Raw genomic sequence first — 21,216 nt, forward strand, 5'->3', positions numbered from 1 at the left:
CACATCACATATTGTGCTCCTGCCTTTTCAGGGGCTGCTTTCAAGCAGCTGTGCTAAAGGGATTGCTAATTATTTATCAAATAAACAGAATTCTTACATAAAAGTCTGTCCAGTTCAAGGACTTGATTATGCCTGTCCTTTACTACTTTCACATGTTGTCCCATCAAGCAGGGTTGTATTTACAAAACATTACCTACTTCAGTGAAGGTGGAAGCTCAGAAGAAAAACGTGTTTCATTTCCTTGTTTCTCGATGGACCCCATGTGCAGTATTTGTCCATTTTATTTTGCTGATGATTAGGACCATCAGATGTTGTTTCTTTATCATTTTTAAAGCTGAAAAGAAAAACACCTTTAACCTTTCTGTCTCATTAAATGTGCTGCAAGCCTCACAACACTTAAACAAGCATCCCATGTGAGGGGCTCTTGACATCAGAGTTTTCTTTCACAGATGCCTGATTACTTCCCCAAAGGTGTCTGATTACTCTTTGCTGGAGTCTCAAATGATGCTGTTTCCCATCAGTGGGAATTCGCCTTAGAGTACCATCTTTAATTATGATCCTAGACTAAGTTAAATAATAAGCAGTCATAAATTCACTCTAGTAACTTACTTAGCTTTGGACTCTAAATTAATGGCTGGGATGTTTCTCTAGGAGCGTACAGGTGATCATTTTTCTGATTGTTTTTTGTTAAGTGGTAGCCATACATGGTTTGGAAGTCCTTTTAAGTTCAGGCAACTAAGATGTGGATACAAAACATTTGGATTTTTCCCTTCTGCTTTGCACTAGGGGAATAGTGCCAACTATCAACCCCCAGTCAACGGTACAGCACTGTTCAAGCAAAGCAGTTCAGTGCATATTCTGTGTTTCACAGTTTCTGACATGAGAAATGAACCCAAGGCCTCCTATGAAGGTGTCTGCTGTTCTGCATGGCATCCTTGCATCTCCACTGCAGCAGCATCCAAACCCTGTGTTCTTCTGGAGATTCAGGGCAGTGACATCATCATTTTGAGGCAGATAGTTTAGAGCACAGGCAGCAGTGTTTCTGAATGAGAACAAGTTATTTGTCTCATTTATAGCCTCTGTTATTACTTTCTGTAATTTGTTTTTGCTTTCTAAATGCCCATGTTTTATGAGAACTCTCTCAAAACAGCTTTGCAGTCTCTTCATGCCCTCGGGTTCTCTCTGGGAGGCCAAAGAGGGTGTTAGGCAGAAAAGTTCCATTCTTCTGGAATGTTGTTTATTTCTTTCACTCAAAACCACAAATGGCCACAAAACACTCTATAGCAGTAAGTGTACTCTATCCAAAATAACAGTATGGCAAATGAAAATTTAAAAATCATATGTTATTTAAAGCTTAACTACAGATTGCTAAACCAAATTATAACTATTTATTTTCTTTAAATATTTTAAGGAAAACAAAAACAAGCAAAACTTTTTTCTTTTTTTTTAGTTAGTTTATGATGTGTTTACGATTATACTTGATTGTTCTTATACTTTGGAAAAAAATATTTTATATGTTGATTTTGTCATGGATTAACAGCTCCTTCCCAGTTTCCTTGAATTTCTTTTTTCTTTGTTCATCATTTTGCTATCTTTTCCCCTTTCTATTCCCCTTTCATTGACTGTGTATTTTAGTCAGGTCAGTGCCTAGTACAGTGCAGATGAATCTATGTGCCATTATTAGGATTTCTGCTGGTGCAGCAGGCTGGCTCAGTGCACAGGGTTGCACTTGGGGTTGGTATCAGTGAGCTGTTAATTGCTTGTCCTGCATTTTCTTTGCACTGTGGACCTGCCTGGCTGCCACTTTGCCTCAGTACTCCAAGTATAAGTCCTCACCTATTGCTGCAAGTGTCTCTTTTGATGTGTGCCTCAAGTACCTGCTATAATCACATTTTAGGCAGAAAACAGTGTGCTCTTTTTTGCATACCAGGTCCTTTCCGCCTCATCCATGTCTTGATTTGTAATGTTGTGTCCTCATATGTACAATTGGGTTGGAGCATGTCATGCTAAAGCAGGAAAGGGCAGGGTTCTGCCTTCCAGAGGGTCTCAGTTCAGTCAGGTGGAAGGCAAAGTGTTTCAGGAAAAACAAAAAAACCAAACAATAACAAAACAAAACAAGAAACCAAAACAACCAAAAAAAAAAAAAAAAAAAAAAAGAAGAAGAAAAAAAAAAAAAAAACTTGGTCATTTTTGAGAACAAATGCTGTACAAAATTGTGTGGTGCATACTCCTGGCATAGGTATCATGCATCTCACAGAGGCTCTTTTCTGCAGACTTCTGTTTTCACCTGGAGTAATATCTTGTGATTGTAATGTGAGCAGAGTGTGTGTCTGTGCCTGAATGTAGTGGACAGTAGATCAGTAGATCAGCTTATCAGTAGATTTATTAATAGGCAATAAGCAACTACTTGCACTTGCTTTGAGAATATGAAGAGACCAAACCGAAAGAGCAAGAGAAATTCAGTGTGAAAATTTAACTATGATTTGAATTCACAGCTGCCACTAAAGCTGGAAGAGCTGAGTGCTCTTGTAAGGGAGCCCGATGATTTCTTCCATTTACACCTGCAGGGAAATCCTTTCTGCACTGCCTACCTACCAGTCCAGCTGTTTGGCACAGAGAAGTACTGATTTTAATTTCAGTTTCGACAGTACTTTGGGCCACGAGTGCCTGCAGCTCATCCCCTTGTGATGGAAAGTGCCTCCAGAAGCCATGAATGAGAAGCTGCTTTTCCAGTCTGATTTTGGGCATCCCTCAGGCATGCATTGGGATGCTCTGCCTGCCCTGTTGGCTGGTTCTTTCTATGCTCTCTGGTCCAAGCAACTTTGGAAAGGGCATCTTGGCTAACATGGCAAATATATGTCCTCCTGGCAGGAAACCCTCCTTTCTCCCCCTGTTGATGCAGCACATGCTGTTGAACATTGAGCTGGGTTGCATCAGGTGCACTGTATAAATAAGGACCAGGGTGTACATTTTAAACTCAAATTACTCTGTGTGTGTGCAATATAAACACAAAGGCTGTGGGGCACATCCCTGGCAGACATCAGTCCAGCATGACATCTGATGGTGCAAGGCTGATCTGCACCTGCTGTGGATTCAGGCCACAGCTGTAGAAACACTGTTTATGGAATATATGAAATATTTGGGCTCAAACACAACGTAGTAAAACACACAGTCCCTACCTTTCAGCAAAAGAGGGGCTGTTGCTGTGATGCCATGGAAACTCAAATGCTATGGTGAAGAAAGCCATACAGGAATGAATTCAAATGCTGGATGGGCATTCACCTGGGGAAATGGACAGGAAGCAGAGGGGCAAAACCCAACCTGCCCAGAGCCCCTCCCAAGGAAGTGCCCCCAGGTGCCTGTTTGCTCATGAGGTTATTTCACAGGGCTCATAAAACAAGAGCAGGGTCTGTCGGTGTTCCACACACCTTAAGAAACAACCATGTCTGTTTGAAGCACAGGGAAAGGTAAGAGCAGGGAAGATAAATAGTCTGTCTCCTAGCTACATTCTGTCTGTGATTTGAAGTAGATCAACACAAATATTTGTGTGTACAGCATGCTCAGGAGCCTGCAACTGCCTGCTGGCAAAGTGCAGGCAAAGGTAAAGGAAAAATACGTGCTTCTCTTTAAAGCAATTATCCTTATGTATTAATAATGTCATTTACAAGCACTGTGAGAAGTTAACATACAATAAAGCAAAGCAAAAAAAAAGAAATGCAAACGTTTAGTAAAGGGAAAAGGGGGAAAATGTTGTAAGTATGCCTCTTAGCACTTCTCTGTGCATTAAAGCTTGTGTTATTTCTGCTTATGATCCTTGCAGTCTATTTGTTATCCTTTGGGAGCACAGCCCTTGCTGAATCTGACAGCCCAAAGAATGCTGCTGTTTGTTCTGGATCAGTCTCTTCCCAGGCAGTGCCACTGGGTCACACCAGTGCAAGGTGGCTGAATCTGGCATCGTGTCACTCCCTTACCATGATGCTGTTGGCACTGAAAGCAAGTGTGAGTTTGCTCGTTGTAGTATAAGCCATATTTCTGCATTTCAGGGCTTACTCGAAGTTTTTTTTGGTATATATAGATATATATAGTTGAAAGTATTTTTTCCTCTTCTCTGTTGGTGGCATCACTTTTGTCTTGTTTGCAGTCAGGTTCCTGGGGGCTGCAGGGCTAAGTGAACTTCATGCTGTATTTTGCCAATGGCACAGACATCAGTGACAGTTTTCAGGTTTCTCTTAAATTAGCTGGAAAACTTGTGGCTGAGTTGGATGTCATTACAGCAGCAGCAGCAGCAAGTGGTCCATCTGTCCTGCAGGATCAGCCCTTGCAGCTCCTTCCCAGTGCTGGGACTGAGGGGAAGAAACACCTTCTCTTGGCCACCAACTTGTTTGCCTTTCTGGTGAAGAAAGGCATGGAATCCCCATATTGACCTCTCAGTTCTCTCCTACTGAGCATGTGGGAGGAAATCTACTCCATCTACCATCCTCTGCCTTCTGCTGCTCATCCCATGCATATCCAGATCAGTGAGAAAAAGGAGTGAAGCCCCTTTGATCTTACAACCTGGAGCTGAGACCCTTGTCCCTGCCTTTCAGCTACCTCTGAGCAGTCCTGAGCCAGTTATGTGCTATGGGTATGTCCTGATGCCCACGTTTTCTCCCTCCATGTATGCATTTGCTTTAGAAGATCCCAGCCCATCTCACCACAATTGGATTCAGGACTTCACTGGAACATTGCTTTTCTGTGCTGAGCATTGTCAGGGTTTTATCACACAATGTGTATCCCACAGTACTGAGGAGAGGAATGGCAGCTTTGCCTTGCTGAGATGTGCAGCAGGAGGGAAGGAGTGGGATTTTCCAAAAGAGGGCATAGCACAGCTAGAAATAACTGCCTTTAAAGTGGTGACATTTTTATGCATGGAAAAGCTAACTTAGAACATTTTTAGAGGATTTTATTAATCCCTCTGAGCCCAGCGCCACCGAATTCATCATACGAAGGCACCTGTTTTACAGGGAGAAGGTGTACAAGCAATAACTGAATATACTGTTCTTGTGCTCTCTCAAACTTCCCTAAATAGCTCTTTTTATAATCACAGGTAGCATATGCAGAAAGCATGATGAAAGCTAGAGAGCTTGGTTGGTTTTGCATTTCTGTCTTTGAAAGAGAAATGAAGTCTACTTAAAAAAAAAACCAACTTTTAATATTCTTTTACATGCCCTTTCTCCATTCAAGGGTGTGTCTTAATATCAGTGGCTAAATCTGCAAAACAATAAGCCTCCTTTTGTCTTTCAGCTCTCTGAAATGGGTTTGGATTATCAGGCCAAAAAAAAAAAGGAAAGCCTCGTGGAGGTTACATAGCCAAGTACAACATACAAATCAAATTACGGGCAAGATGAATGCAGAGTTGTTAAATTAATTTTGTTCCAGCCCATTGGAATGTTTTTAACATGAAGAAAATAATTGTCTGCTGTATGGCTGGCCCGGCCAGCTCTTAGGACTGTATTAGCATGCTACATTTGTCTGCGAGTGACAAACAGGTTTTTCTCTAGGCTTGAGTGAGCCCTGGAAGACAGGGCTAGCCAAGATGCTGGCTTGCCCCCTGCCTTCCCCAGCGGGCTGATCTGCAGAGAAAAGTCTGTGTCATGCTCCCAGGCAGCCCTGAACATGGCCAGCAGCTGGAGCTGCCAGCTGGGGTGCCCTGTGGCAGGGCAAAGGGCTTCCTCCAGGTGCACCCGCTCAACACTTTCTCTTCCTCGAGTCTTTTCCATAAGGTAGGAGCCAGCTTGTTTGCCAGGTTCCCAGTTCAGGTCATCTGTGACAGGAGGGTGAGGGCTTTTTTGGACTCTGAGAGGCCCAAGGTGTGCCACACGCAGGGCATCACTGCCTGCTGCCAGGCACAGCCCTGCTCCTGCCAATGTGCTTGCCTGGGAAGAGCCTCTAAGATGCAGCCTTGGGGCCCTGGTGAGGACTTTCTGCACCCAGGACTCCTGGCAGGAGTGGTCTGCTAGCCAGGACAGAGGGGTTTGGTGTCCTATACAAAGCCAGTTAAGGTATCTCAGCTCAGTATCATAGTACAATAGAGAAAGATTTCCTGAAACCCCCCTTGGTATTTTTACTATCCCTTAGAATCTGAATTTAAAAGAGAGCTTTAGGAACATTTTTTCTAAGAGCTGAGAGCTGAGACCTGCTATTTCAATGTGAAATAATGATGCTGGTTGTTGGGTTCAGTTCTTTTCTTCTCAAGCAATCATAAATTCACACTTTTTTTTTTTTTTTTTTTTTTTTTTTTGCTTATTTAGCTTGGTGAAAAAGGAAAGACAAAAAAAAAAAGGTTGTATTTCTCTTTAGTGCATCATGATACAATTCAGAGGAAGACACAAACTCCTCCCTCCTTCTCCCAAGCTCTTTCTGCATTTCTATTTGTCCTTCAGCTACACGTTTTGCAAAATCTGTAGAGGTTCTTTAGCATCTTAAAAAAAACAAAAAAAAAGCAAACTGAGTAGCCTGCAATTCTTTTAATCTTTTGAAAATCCAAAGCACACAGAGTATTGAAAGGAAAATTAGATCTCTGGAAAATGCCAGTTGTCTTATAGATGGCCAAATCATTACATTTTTTTTTCCTTGCCTTTCAGACATTTGCTACGTTATTATGTATCTCTTTAATTAAATCATCAAATTGAATTATTGGATCAAATGTGGGAGTTTTATTCCGTTGTGTCCTGAGCTGGTTTTGTTAAATTAATAAAACCATATATTTCATCTTATAAAATAGATTTCTTTTTTGCCCATTCATAAGCTGTTTTTAAAAAAGAAAAAGTGGTTAAACATAAAAGGTTGGTTATTATTTAATTACATCAGGCCCTGCTATGTGCCTTGGAGTAATTGAACAAAGTCATAGTAAGTCATGAAAATGTTGTAATATTTACTGTGAAGTAGAACTCTTATAAATTCAGTCTTCTTCTCGTTGGCTGTGAGGTTTGTCCATCTCAAACGTTGTCTCAATGAAGTCACTGAAGTCACTCAGCTGCTGAAAAGTGCTCATGACTGTCTTGGATCAGGATGAAAGTCTTCTAAGTCTGAGCCTGTGAGTCTCCTATTTACCCTTAGGAAATTCCCACTTCTTTCCTCAAGCATGAACGATTCCAAAGGGCAGCAGAAAGTCCCATGAAAGAGAAAACATGACAGTTCCCTCTCCCTACTGTGGTTTGGGGTCCTTGTCTGAAAAACACCTTGCTAGCCATGGTTCATTGGGATAGTGCAGTTAAGGTAGTTCTCTCTGTCTCTTGTGAGCGTTACGTGGTTGAATTATTTCTACAATTTGATACATGATTATTTCAAATATATACATTTCTGCATATCCTGCTGGAGGAGGAGGACCTAATAGTACTTTTAATTCAGAGTAGTCCTTTACCCTGGGCTCCCATCTCTGGTAGGATTTGGTTAAGTGGAACAATAAACTGGCCTGGTATTTTGAAGCGTAATTCTTTGATGACAAAGAGCTTCAAAAGGGGCAGTTAGTTATGATTTATTTGTGCAGTTATCAATAAACTGTAATGTCATTCAGAACTGATCTGACTATCTCAGCAGAAAGAGGTGAGGTGGGGAAGCATACCAAGGTTCCTGAAGCTCTGACAGCACTGACTCTTTTCATCTTGACCACGTCCTGGCCACCTTCATGCCAGGCTCTGCAGGCTTCCCACAGAGACCAGGAGGGAAGAGGTCTGTAGGCAGCAGACCAAGGTTTTGTTTCTGGCTTTGTGGTATTGCCAGCAGAATGCTATTTTTGGTTCCTTCTACTCCAAGTTAAAAGAAACTCTTAGTAGTTTTGTCAATAAACAAGTGATTTGTGGTAGTGAAGGGTTTGTTTGCTTTGCTGGATCATCCTTCTGGGTTGAGCAGAAGGATCTGCTGCAAAACTGCAAAGTTGTCACCACTCATGGCAGGAGCAAGCACCAAAGATCTTTCCTCCTCAGGCCTATTTCTGCAATGTATGTTCTCTTGTTCAGGCTAGCTACAAAATGCAAGTTATAACTGCACAAATACTCTTGACAGGCATTTTTCCATTGTACTGGTAGTATTGGTGTTTACAGTATTTAATCATTTTTATTTAGGAACTGTGGCTATTTCAGTAATGTAACAGAAGGGATCCATGACCAACCTGTGAATCCAGGCATAGGAGCAGATATTTCTCCCTTTCAGTACTGCCAGGACTCTTGAAGTGAAATAATGGCCAAATATACACACAGTCAGATACCTGCAGAGCACAGACAAGCTGAATGTCTTGGCTTTAAATGGAAATGTCGTATTGAGAAAAATAATTCTGCAAACAGTATCAGTGTGATGGACTGGGTGACACTTTGACTTTCCCTGGCAGAAAAGAACAGCTCCTTTGCCTTGGCACATGTGTTTAGGTATCATTGCAAGTGATTTTTCTTGGTTCAGAGTTTATATTGGGAAGGAGAATGTGAGAATCTGTCCTGGGCTGTGTATTTTAACGGTGATTTTTAAAGGCTGGAAAAAAATATAAACGTTTTATAGTTGGCGAGTGTATGGTGTATTTTTTCGACAGCATGTGAGTGCCATCTAGTGTTCTTCATTAGTACCCTGACCTTGGCATTTCGATGGCTTGAAAAGTGGTTTTGTCAGCTGTGCACACCCCACTCCTGAACTGTACGGGCTGGGTTTGCACCTAGACTTGGTCTTCCCAGAAGTTTGGGTTTTGGCATCTGCAGTATGCAGACTCTGTGTTTATGCATTCTGGTTAAGCTGCTCCTGTGCTGGCATCTCTGCTGACTGTCTCTTGGGTGAGAAGCAACTGGTGCCTCTCCACAGCAAGCAGGGCCAGGAGGGCACAGCTTTGTGGGACTGCCTGCAGGGTTCACCTGCCTGTTATGAGAAGAGGGGTGGCCGTGGGCCATCAAGTGCCGCTGTTCCCTGTGTTGGTAATATGTTATTGACAAACACTGGAGAATCTATGAAGGAAGGTAAATAGAAAGGGGAGTGTAAAGTAACTTCTTAGATGCAAAAACGTACTAGGTTAGGAGGAAAATCTTTACTGACCCTAGTAATGTCACATTTTAAGAAGTTCCCACTGTTTCCAGAGCCTGCAGAGCACACTGGAGTATTTATCCCCTTCATATGGCAGGAGGCTCTGGGCCAGCTAAGCTGGGGCTCAGGTTGATTGCTCTTCTTAATGCTCCAGTGCAGAGCTCTTAAGTGACCAAGTTAAAGCGTACGTGCAAATGTCAGGACTGAAATTAAGTCAAGAACTAAGCAACCTGCCTGCAGAGAATGGTTTATCTCACTCCTTTTACTCTGGAGAGCAAAAAGCAGCTGCAGGTGGTGTTAAATCCCATTGGTCTCAGTGGATTGCAGTCAAAGCTATTACTGCAGGCAAGGGCATTAAAGAAAAAACCTGGCTCTTGGAATGAAGCACAGTTCTTCCTGTTTGTTTTCTCTCAGTTACTTAGGAGAGCTTCATATTTTTTCCCTTCTGTTTTTTAGCTTGCAGCACTCCCCCAGTCAACATGAAAGTGCAGCCTGTGAACAGGACAGCATTACTTGTAACCTGGAACCAACCAGAAACCATCTACCACCCTCCAATCATGAACTACATGATCTCATATAGCTGGACCAAAAATGAAGATGAAAAGGAGAAGACTTTCACAAAGGACAGTGACAAAGACCTGGTAAAACCCCAGCAGCAACCCCAGACATATGTGTCAAGCTATCCATATGTTGTTGTTTTCTAAGTAGAAGGAAGCAGAGGAGGAAAGCAGTTGTTACCTTATAGACAGGGTAGTGTTTGACTCGCAATGAATTGCTATGAAAATGTTCCACATTAGTTGAACATTGCCTAACAGACTGCTCAAAACACTGGCGAGTGGATTTATAGTTTATGTGAGTGCATAAAAGACTAAATCTGCAGACACTTTTTCATATACTGTTGCTGAGAAGCAGCTGGCTCGGGAAATAGTTAGGCTCTGAATACCTTTTGGCTTGTGTTCAGCTCACAGATTTTCATGTTAAAAGCCCGATCCCCCAGAATCTGTTCCTGGGCTCAGACTTTTCACTTTCAGCCTCTTGCAGACTCTGAAGCAGTTTCTTGTCCTCAGTGCTGCCAGCAGTAGTAGTTGCATGGTCAGGGCTAGAAGATTATTGCAGAGTGGCCCTGCACAAGCACTGCCTACGTCTGGCAGTGGGAGAAAAAAAGGGAGAACAAGACAGTTCCAGCACAGATGGAAACACCAATCTATCTGCTCCATTTAGGATGTGATGTGCTTGTCGTTCTTGTCTAAGTGGAAGCAAATATTGTACTGGTCTTTAATACTCCCTGCATATAAAATCAAAGTGACATGTTCAGGTTTGCAAGGACCTCCGTTTATTGTTAATCAAAGAAAGGCTCTAGAATAATGAAATTGGTAATTGTATATACACATGAAAAATGCAGCAGCACAGAGTGTTATTCCTAATGACTGTTACCATTATTTTTTTTAAAATAGAGTCTTCTGAGGCCATTCAATCAGTTATACAATAATACTTCTCTTATTCCCTTAGATGAAGATTCTTTTACTTCATTTCCAATTATATTTTCAATTTTCCCACTAGACATTGTTATCTGGGTCACATTAGGGAATGGTGTGCCTCACAAAATCAGAAAGGAATCTACTGAAAGGCACCCAAGGTTATGATGTGTTGTAACCTCTCTCTTGTCATAACTTTACACTCTTAAGGGAGTTTTTTCTTACTTGGGTATAAGAAGAGAGCCTCAATCAGCAAAAATGAAGTGGGCACACTGACAGCATTCTGTTTTATATAAAAGAAAAAATTAAAAGTGCAGGGTATGTGATGGAGTGAAAGCTTGGAAATAAATTGCAATGAGACCCTGTGCTGTGCAGCGGAGCTTGGAGGTTAAGAAAGCAATGATAGCTTAGTCTATCTTAGGGGCTAAAGATGCAGCAAACTCAGAGGAAAGTGCAGTTTGCTTTCAGTGCTTTGACAAAGCCAGCTGGGCTGTCCCATCTTTAAAAAGAGCAAAACAGTATTTTCTAAAGAGATCACTGGTATTTCAAGTGACCCATAGAGCTACTGTTGCTGACTGCTGCTAGACATTAACTGATGTGGTCAGGGACTAAGGAACACAAAAGAGTAGCTGGGAGGCAGCAAGGCAGTGACTCAGGTGTAGAAGGATACAGGGACATCCCCTTCCAAGGTGCCAAGCCACCACGTTACACAGGCCACCAGCATCAAATTGCCATAGCCATTTTTTTGCAAAAGAAATAGTCAGTTTGAACATACAGTGACGTTTCTGGGCTTATCCCAGGCTTGGAACTTGGATATCCACCTATAAAAATCTCATTTTAATTCTTGCAAGGCCACATGATTTGGGGTTTAGGGTTTTCTGAGAAGAGCAGAGACTTTCAGGAAGAAGGAATAGATGTGGGATGTGGTAATTTCTTTCTCATGGGCAGAATCTGGGTGCACCACTTTTATCCCAGGGAAGTACTTTGTCCTTGGCCTTTCCCTCTTCCAGGAGCCCAGTGAGTGTTGCTGTATAGAAGGAAGTTTGTCTTATATGGCAGAAATGTCCTGTGTTAGCACAATGCTTTATGTATTTCAAACTGATCGTGGACAGTACTATGGGGGTAAAAAACTGAATAATATCTATTTTTTTTAAACAGAAGGCCATCATTAGCCATGTCTCACCTGACATCCTTTATCTGTTCAGAGTTCAAGCAGTTTGCCGAAATGAAATGCGTAGTGACTTTAGCCAGACTATGCTCTTTCAAGGTAAAAAGCCACATACATATTTCTACATTGTGACTTGTTGTGTGTTTAAGATTTTCTTTGCAGAATGCAATTAGGTGTGGAATGTTCTCAGGAGATGTTTGAATGCATGTGTGCAATGCTAATTTCAGATCGTGGCCAGTGACTTTAGCAGAGTCTTACTGTGATGGGGGTTTGCCTACACCACTCTACTGGCAACGTTTGCCAGGTTTTAGGAGAACTCAGAGCTTTTGTTGGTGCTAGTTTTCTGTAGCAATTTTTTCTGAGTCTGCTTGTGCATCGGAGGCACAGCTATAGCAGAATGTGAGCCTGACTGGTGTCTTTTTGGTTTTTTCTTTTTTTCCTAAAGAGGGAAGGAGATCAATCCTACCTAACACGCTGTTGTTCTTTGTTCCTCAGCTAACACTACTCGAATTTTCGAGGGGACCAGAATTGTCAAAACAGGAGTGGTAAGTGGTGGCCATCAATCTCTGCGGCGGGAATTCGGGTCCCTGTTCCCACCAGGTGGCAGCACGGGGTTGTGAATCTGCGGCAGCACTGGGCTGTCCCGGGGGATGGTTGTTCACACCCACCACAAAAGGTTCCATAGCACACCTAATATATTAGAGGGGGTTTGGTTTTCTAGCTTCATGCCCCGACAGGCTTCGACAACTGGTGGATCAGGCATTAAAAAAAACATCTTCTCAAATATATATTGAACTCATATATTTAGAGGAGATTTGCCATCTAATGATGGCCATGGAAATAAATTTGATTTCTTTCATTAACTGGATGACCAGAAGTATATGCAACAGGAATAAGGCTTCATGCACAGCACCTCTACTCTCCTACTGCTTTTAGAATATCTGCTATTTTATTAATTAAGCCCTTACAAGGTCTTTGTTTTAGTTTTTATTCAGGTGAGACTGCAACAAGTCACTGAAGATTACTTTCATATTCCAGAATCAGAAATGTTCATACATATACAGTAAAACTGGAATACAGTATTTCAGTTTTGAAAGCACCTTTTTAGATTATTCAACATAAACTATCTATATCCTAAATTCCCAGCATTCAGTATTCTGAATTGTGCAATCAAATTTATGGGCTAAATTAATGCTACTGAATTTACTCTAAGTATATTGCTTCTGGTTTTACTCTGCTCCTGTGTGATATACTCCCTAGTAAGCAGGTAAAACATACAAAGCTTGAATTTGAATGATTAATATTTGTTTAATGATATATAGAGGTATTCTAGACATATAAAATCTGCTGTCAAATTTTAATATCAATCCAACTTTGAGAATGTACATGCCAGTGAAAAACAAATCTCACAGCGCCTTAGAGATTCACCCTGATAAGCATCTGAAAGTTTAGATGGTTATTTAAAATTTTGGCTTGAAGTCTCTAAAGCATTTTTTTTTTCTGAGATCTCAGGTTCTCTGTAACTGCAGCTGGTCAAAAATAACTTGAAAAAGCAGCCTTTCTTAGTTTGCTGCAGCATTTAAACCACACAGCTTGACTGAAACTAGGAACTGCAAAGGGATGCAGAAATACTGTTAGGTTATTCAGATATAAACATCTTAGAGTTTTGCTCAAGATTCAGAAGCACTTATTTACCATTGCTTGTCCTTATGTGATGTGTACCTTTCCAGCTAATGCTCCTCTTGCTTCTCTTATGGATTAATTCAGTATCATGAGACGTTTTTCAGTATGTCACAGAGAGAGAGCATGGTCAGGTTTGTCCTGGCAGAACTGTTGACCCTGGATTTTCCAGAATTGCTCCCCTTGTCCTTAGTTAGCTCACTAACTAACTTCAGCATCTTTTTCCACATTAATTTAAGAATTACTTGTCTAGTTCTTTAAGTATACATACCAAGGGTTTTTCCTTGCAGTAAAGTATACACATTTGCAAAGAAACCCAGGTGTGAGCATGCATGTACAGAGGTGACCTTGTTAGAATAACAGTGGTGGGTTGCAGAGGGTGCAAAGTCCATGAACCATGGTTCATTCCCTCTCAGTTCCATGAGGGAAGTGGCTCTGGCTCACTGGCAGTGTCTGGAGACTTGTAAGGGAAAAGCCAAGTCTATACATGGGTGCTTCAGCCAGGTGGTGCTGGCAGAGGTCCTTGTCAAATGGATCCCAATGCCCTCCAAGTCCTTCACGAGTGCCCGGCTGTCTGTGCTGCCAGGGCTTTCCTAACAAAAGCAATGCCTGACTACAGCAGCCACCAGTCTTTAGAGGAATAATGCTGTTGGGTAAATTAAGGAAATAAAAATAGTGCTGTTTGAGGCCTGCGCAGTGGGTGTGGGAAGAGCAGACCCACCAGCCATGGAGGCACGCGTAGGCAGCACACCCCTTATTTTGGGACAGCCTTTATGTAACGCTGTATTTTTAAACTTCTGTATTCTGAGGATTAAAGTGCTGCGAATAATGCAGCTAAACTCATTAAACACCTTTAACATCCTCCTCACCCCTGAGAGGAAACGTTACAAGTCTCCAGTGAGGTGGGTGGAGAAGGTTCCGCTGTAAAATAGAGATTTTTGATGATAATGAGTGTTTGGAAGCAGTGAACGCAGGGAGGTTTCCTCCCTTCATCATTTGCTGTGTAACCCTGTGGTGTGTCCTCGTCCTGCCTTGGGCCTGTGTCCAGCTGGTGCCAGCCTCGCAGTTTAAGAGACAACCAACTAACATGGCGTATGTGTGTGTGTGTGTGTGTGTGTGGAAAGGGAGGGAAAAGCAGAAGTAAAATGATCCCAGGTGTCACATCAGAGCTCGTGCTGATTCTCTCTGTTGTGTTTTTTTCCCCTGTGCTGCCCGTGACCTCCTCAAGCCTACAGCCTCTCCTGCCTCCTCCGCTGACATGGCCCCCATCAGCTCTGGCTCCTCCACCTGGACATCCTCGGGGCTCCCCTTCTCCTTTGTGTCCATGGCCACGGGGATGGGGCCTTCCTCCAGCGGCAGCCAGGCCACCGTGGCCTCAGTGGTGACCAGCACCTTGCTGGCAGGGCTGGGTTTCAGCGGGGGAGGCATCTCCTCCTTCCCCAGCAGCGTGTGGCCCACACGGCTCCCAGCGGCAGCCGCCCCCAGCAAGCAGGCGGGGAGGCCAATGGCAGCCGCCACCGAGGCCGCTGCCGCCGCCGCCGCTGCCTCCCCAGGGCCTGAGCGGGACTCAGCGCTAACGAAGGACGGCGAGGGAGCCGAGGAGGGGGAGAAGGATGACAAGAGTGAGAGCGAGGATGGGGAGCGGGAGCATGAGGAAGAGGAAGAAAAGGATGCTGAGAAGAAAGAGAAAAACAGGGCAACGGCGGCCGCGGAGGCACGCGATAGCACGGAGCCCAACGTGGCCACGGCTTCCCCTAACAGGACTGCTGAGGAGGAAGGAAATAAAACCATATCGGGGGAAGAGTCAAACCAAAATGTTGCCCCCACGGCTGGAGGTCCCGAGGAGGAAAGCTTTGCTGAAGCAGGCACCCAGCCCCAGCCACTCCCATCCACCCAAGTGCCACCAGCATTCACTGATGAACTTTACCTGGGAAAGATCCCAAGAAGACCAGAAACGACAAGAAAACCTCCAAAGGAGGACAGGTTTCCAGAGGAGTACCCCTCAGATAACAAATTCATCACCATTAACCCAGGTGAGTGACCTCCAGGGAAACTGTTTTTACCAGTTGTTGGTAAGACTGTTGGAAAATTATACCATCCAAATTCCTTATTGATTTCCAGTAGATAGAATATTTTTGTGGTGTCTGGCTTCATCCGATGGGCAGGTTATTGTGGGACCCAACCCACAAATTGTTACAGGAGGGAGAAGAGGAAGGATCATCCTTTCATGTTATTGGAGCAGATTCATTCTCCTCATACTGCTTACTAGAAGAGAAAAAGTGGAAAAATGTTAACTCCAAATGTGCTGCATTAAGAATTTTGTTTGGGTTCTGTTTGTTTCTTTAAAAAAAAAAAAAAAGCAGAATGCAGTGAACTGTAGCTGTGAAATTAATTTGGAAGAGCGATTGCTGTGCTGTGCTGGTGTTTCATGGGAAGGTTGGTATATATGCTGTAAACTAATTTAGTTTATCTCCAGGATTCTCCCTGATCGGGTTTTGAGATATATTTTCCCAAGTACGGGATCACCTCTGGTTTATTTCTCCCCACAAAACCTGTGCATCCAAGACAAGGCACATTTTGCCCTGGGGTTGCCTTTTTTTTTTTCCCTGTGGAAAAAAACCCAAGAATATTAGGCAGGGAGAGTTCACATATTTTCTGTTTGTCCTGATGAGAATTACCAGCACTCGTGTACACACCAGCTCTGGATATATGTACCAACACCACAGTATATGCACAGCAAATACGACCTTTTGGATGCATGCCCAGGTGATCTCCATGTGCACCAAGCCCTGTGCAGCCAGGATTTGGTGCACAGCCCTGTGCAAACAGGCATCTCATAGTGCTCCCAAATCCCTGCACAGCAAGTCTGGTGCATATGCATGTGTTTCTGCTTGGGGAGCTCCAGGCACTGGTAAGGAAAACAGATCTTGTAACTGCAAGGAGCAAATGGAGTACATTCATATGGAGTTATTTGCCAAGTAAGGAGTGAGATTTAGATACAGCAATGGGTTTATCTGAATGATTATGGGTATTACCACAGCATTTATAAGATAGTGCACATTTTTTGTTTGTTTGTTTTTCCACTACTATTGTTTATTTTGCTAATCTATAGACTGTTTTGTAATTTACCATCAAAGCTGCTCTACAGTTTGAGTTCTGTAAAAAACCTATTTATTTTTCCCTGCATTTACAAACACAAAAATGCAGACATTGTGCATTCACTTACAGCTCAGAACCAATTTAAAAAACAAAGCTAAATCCAATCTTTAATAACATGTGTTACAGAAATGCTGACCTGACTCTAATGCTGTCAATCATAACTGTTTGGTAGGAGAACAGATTAACAACACAGAAGCCAAGAAACCTGCACCAGGTTGTGCTGTTTTTTTGAAAATATGTTGCTCTTTTTCTTACTCCTCAACTGGAAATCATCTTCAAAGTCCATCATTCCCATTGAATGTGGTCTGAGATGCCTGTCAGGCAGCTTTTAACACGCCACTCACCCCAGTCACCCTTTTACCAGGAGGAAGGGAACTTTTCCTAAACATGCTTTGCAATACTGGGAGTAAGCATCCAGCACCATTTAGGTTCAGACTCCAGAAATTCAGCCTGCCTGGATAAACTTGCCTCTGAAATAGCTGTGTTCAGTTCTTCTTGCCTTCTGCTTCCCCGTTTTTCATGTGCCAGTTTCTTGGATGGCCCAAGTACAATATCCTTTTTACAAGACCCAAAAAGGATCTCATGACTTATTCTCAGCCTAATAAGTTAGAGGAAAGATGGGTAGTTGGTCTTCTTCCTTAGCTCATGGCAAAGGGATTGTTATTAAATTGGTTTTTATTATGTGGTAAAAGTAAGATGAAAAAGATGAAAATCAATGAGATGGGGAAATACTGTTAATATTGCTAAGAAGTACTTAGTAGTTACTGTGAATTGTATCTCCTTAGTCTGTAGTGATTTCTGTTTCTTTTTAGCGTGCAGAGAACTGTCACTGAAAGTGGTTCAGTACAGCTTTGCCTCCTACTAGACAGCCTCTTTTAAGAGCTCTGCTCACTTGCAGCCTTGGAGGCTTGAAGTGACTCTGCCTGAAGACTGCACACAAAGACAGTCTTGAGTGGACTGTGCAGATTAGGTTTTTCATGTTTATATATGGAAGGGGCATAATTTAGTAACATCACCGTGTCTCAAAAAATGGCTTTCAAGTGTAGGAAATGACATCTGAAACAACCAGCACATGTTAGCTGGGGAGAAGGTAAGTGAAGGAGTTGTCTGTTTCACTCAAATTAACCTTAGTTAAGTCTTAGTTAAACCTCTGGTGACATACTAGAGGTGACGAGAAGAAACCATTCCATATTTTCAGCTTCCCAGGACCCTTATTGTACTGAAGAGCTTCCCCTGTGAGAAGACTCTTGGGAATGCAGAAGGAGCTTTCCTCCAGGCTGGATATAGGTTACCAAAGACACATGCCAGCAGACCCCACAGCTGGTGAATTGGCCCAATAATCAAAAACCTTCATGAACCCCAAGACTAGTTGCTTCAGCTGAATTGTTTTCCACAGTAATATGGAAATCTACATTTCCCACAGACAGACCTGATCCAGCTCATGCAAGGAGTTGTGTTCAGTGAAACTCCAGACATAAACAAGACCTCTTCCTATGAGCCACAGCTTTAAAGTTTTTCCTTAAAAAGGTAAACCTGAAGTCAAGATGAGGGCATTACCAGATGTGTCTGAAAGAATTCTTGAGCATCAGGCCAGTTAAAAAAGGGTGAAGGTCATTTTCAAAGTGAGCAGAAAGAATCCCTGCAGCTTAATGTGTTCTGCTGAGGGCAAAAAAATTTTGGATGCATCTTTTCTCCAGAATAACAGTTTTTAGAAAGCTGTCAAGGTTTCAAAAATGTTTTTGAGAGTAGAAAGTTTAATCATTTGAGAGAGTAGAAAATTGTTTCATAACAATGTACACTTGTAAAATTAATTATATAGGATTAAATTAGCAGTTGTAAGGAGATAACTGAATGGGAAAGTACTCATGAGTGTGGATGATTAGAAGAGAACAGGGAACACATGAGAAATTACAGGGAAAGTGTGAGGCCAATTAGTACAGCAAGGCTCATTTTCTTTTAGTGCTTATTTCACACACACATACACACACACCTCTCCTGAGACTGTGTCATTATTTTCCAAATGGCATTGGCCTCTTCTTGTCTGGTGGTATCGGCCAACTCTAATGATTTTCTTCTGTCACTGAACGCTTGCTTGCATTCTTCTCTTTCATTTTCCTGATCACCCATTTCTGTTTTGGTGCCCACATCAGATTAATTGTACCTTTGATCTGCAACTGTTACACATGCAGCTGCCCAGCATTGTCTGCGACTCTGAAACCTGAAAATTAGAAAAATGATGCTCTACCAAAAAAAAACCAAAAAAACAACCAACACCAAAAAAAAAATCCCAAAAACTGGAAGAACCACAGCATGATTCATTTTAATCAGGCTAGAGCAGATATTATCCCACAGAATTTTGGTTTGTTGTGCTGGACAGTTAAACAGATCCTTTGTTATTGATAAATGGGCTGTTGTGAGCAAAGTAATAGATGTTCAGTTGGGGCTTTTGCCTGGGTCATGAGATAGGATTGAGAACAGAGACATGGATTTGGCCTTTGATCCAAACTTCAGCCAGGTCCTCCCATCCCTCAGCACTCACCCACTTCTGCCCAGTTTCTCCCATAAGAGGGCTTTGTAGAGACATCATCATGTGCAGGGTTAAATTGCAGGCCTGGTGAATGCTTTTAGCAGAGACTGAATTTTGTTTTTTAGAATGGTCTTTGAGGTTACAAAAGCCTTTTGGGAATAACCTCATTAAGATAATTAAACGTCTGTGTGATTCTTTCTTTCTCCATACATGGCAGAATTATTAAGCTGTATTTTCATGTGCCACTTGAGCCATTTTGCATGGCACCTTCCAGAAACAGACAGCAGAATGGCTTGAAAATAAAAGGATTGATTTATTTGATGTTTCCCAACAGTATGGATTTCAGATATCTGACATTGGGATTAAATATGACTGGCATCTGTTTTCAAAACTGAGAAAAGCCATGCTCAGTTGTGCACAGCCTATGACTACTGCAGGAATGCCTTTAAGGAAATAGGGAGAAAATAGCTGCACAGTGTCATGTGCCAAAGGTCTTAATTCTTAAAAACATGGTTTTGCCTTTTCATCTTTTAAGAACATGGCCAATACTGTTTTCCAGAATTAATTGATACCTTTATGTAAGCCCATTAATTTCATTTACTCAAAGGAAAGATGAGCAGGTGGCTTTCTTTTAAGTGACCAGATGATCTGAGGCAGTTTGGCAGTGGGAGTTTTCTTCTGGCTTACAGAACATGAGGACTGTCATAGTTAACAGTATCTGTAACAGTACAACAAACAGAACTTTGTCCTGGCAGTTTACACAAGGAATTGTAAGAGTTGATAAGTTATATATTAAAGCAACGATTGCTTATTATAGCAACCTATTTTATATTGCTATTATTACAGCAATCTAAGTCTTACTTAAGGGCAATAAATACGTTTCTGTTCTTGGAAACCAATTACCAAGAACACACAGAGATCCAGTACATTTCACAAACTGTAGGATGCCTCTTTCTTGCCCTGACCTTTGTGCAAGGGTTGCACTGCCAAACCCTTCCTTGCTGCCTGATGCTCCCTAATTCTCTCAGTGTCAGGGCCTCATCCATCCAGACCCTGGATGAAACTGCTGAATTGGAGGTGCACAGGAATTATGGATTTTTCCAGATGCTGGAGCAGATTTACCAGTGCCCGGGCTTGGTTATGGGACCTCTGAAAAAGATACACTGTAATAATTTTTATTCCTCCTACTGGGATGAATTCCAAGCCAGTAAAAGGCAAACTGAATTAATTCAATGAAGGCATATGCCAGTGGAAACTGTTTACATTTCTTAGCAAAATGGAGTTTCCTGGTCCATTTTTTAAGCTTTCCCCCCAAAATACAGCGTATGGTGGGCACTGTTACATGGATATGCTGTTAACACTACCAAGGCTCAACATTCTTGCTTTGGAAAAGAGTGAAATGCTATTTTATGTTTTCTAATATTTTTATATGTAGGAGAGCTGAAAGATATAAAGGCCCAGATCTGTGTGTATTTTCTTCAACTCTTTCCAAGTTACCCAGCATGCTGCCTTTTCTTAGGCTCTTCTGCCATCACACTCAAGAGACAGGTGCTGGCCCCAGCTGTCAATCTAGTATGGTTTTTATTGGCATTGCATTGTTTAAGCTCTCTCAACACTGTACTTACACAGTGGAAAACACCTAAGCTGACTTCTTCATAGCCAGCACAGGAACATTCTCTTTTTTGCTGAAGTACATTAGTGCTTGGGCATTCCCAAATGGAATTTCAGGGCCAGCATCAGCATGCAGGAATGGCATTTGCTATTCTATCACTCAACATACTGAACAGTTTCTTATCCTCACATCTGTGGTACTGGGAGTTGGCAGGGTCAGATAAGTGTGTTCTCTACAGTAGACTGAGTAAGAGGAGCATCGTGAGCACTGCAGAATTTAATAGTCTGCATTGGGAAACCAGCCCATGCTGTGCTTACAATAGAATTTAATTTTCTTTCCATGCAAACAGAAACATATGTTTTCATGTTGGAATAAGTGGAGGTGAAGCTGAACAGAATACTGTCCTTGGAGAGAGATGAAACAACACCCTAACGGATGAAAGGTGGTGGGACTATTTGGCTCTCCTACCAAATTTTATTACATTGCATGTTTTTTTCCTTTGACCTTTTTACTATTCTGATTAGGAACACTTACCTCACAGATTTAATTTTTTCAT

General features: G+C 42.2%; 1 protein-coding gene across 1 annotated transcript in view; it reads left to right on the plus strand.

Annotated features, from left to right (window-relative positions):
• Positions 1 to 21,216, plus strand: part of PTPRG (protein tyrosine phosphatase receptor type G) — a 385,824-nt gene that overhangs the window by 298,981 nt on the left and 65,627 nt on the right. The window contains exons 9-12 of the mRNA XM_071756171.1: positions 9,496 to 9,680; positions 11,673 to 11,781; positions 12,178 to 12,227; positions 14,591 to 15,395. Coding sequence (XP_071612272.1) covers positions 9,496 to 9,680; positions 11,673 to 11,781; positions 12,178 to 12,227; positions 14,591 to 15,395 — 1,149 coding nt within the window. The remainder of the gene's footprint in view (positions 1 to 9,495; positions 9,681 to 11,672; positions 11,782 to 12,177; positions 12,228 to 14,590; positions 15,396 to 21,216) is intronic.

Source organism: Heliangelus exortis, chromosome 12, assembly GCF_036169615.1.
Source record: "Heliangelus exortis chromosome 12, bHelExo1.hap1, whole genome shotgun sequence".
In the NCBI taxonomy this organism is placed as follows: Eukaryota; Metazoa; Chordata; class Aves; order Apodiformes; family Trochilidae; genus Heliangelus; species Heliangelus exortis.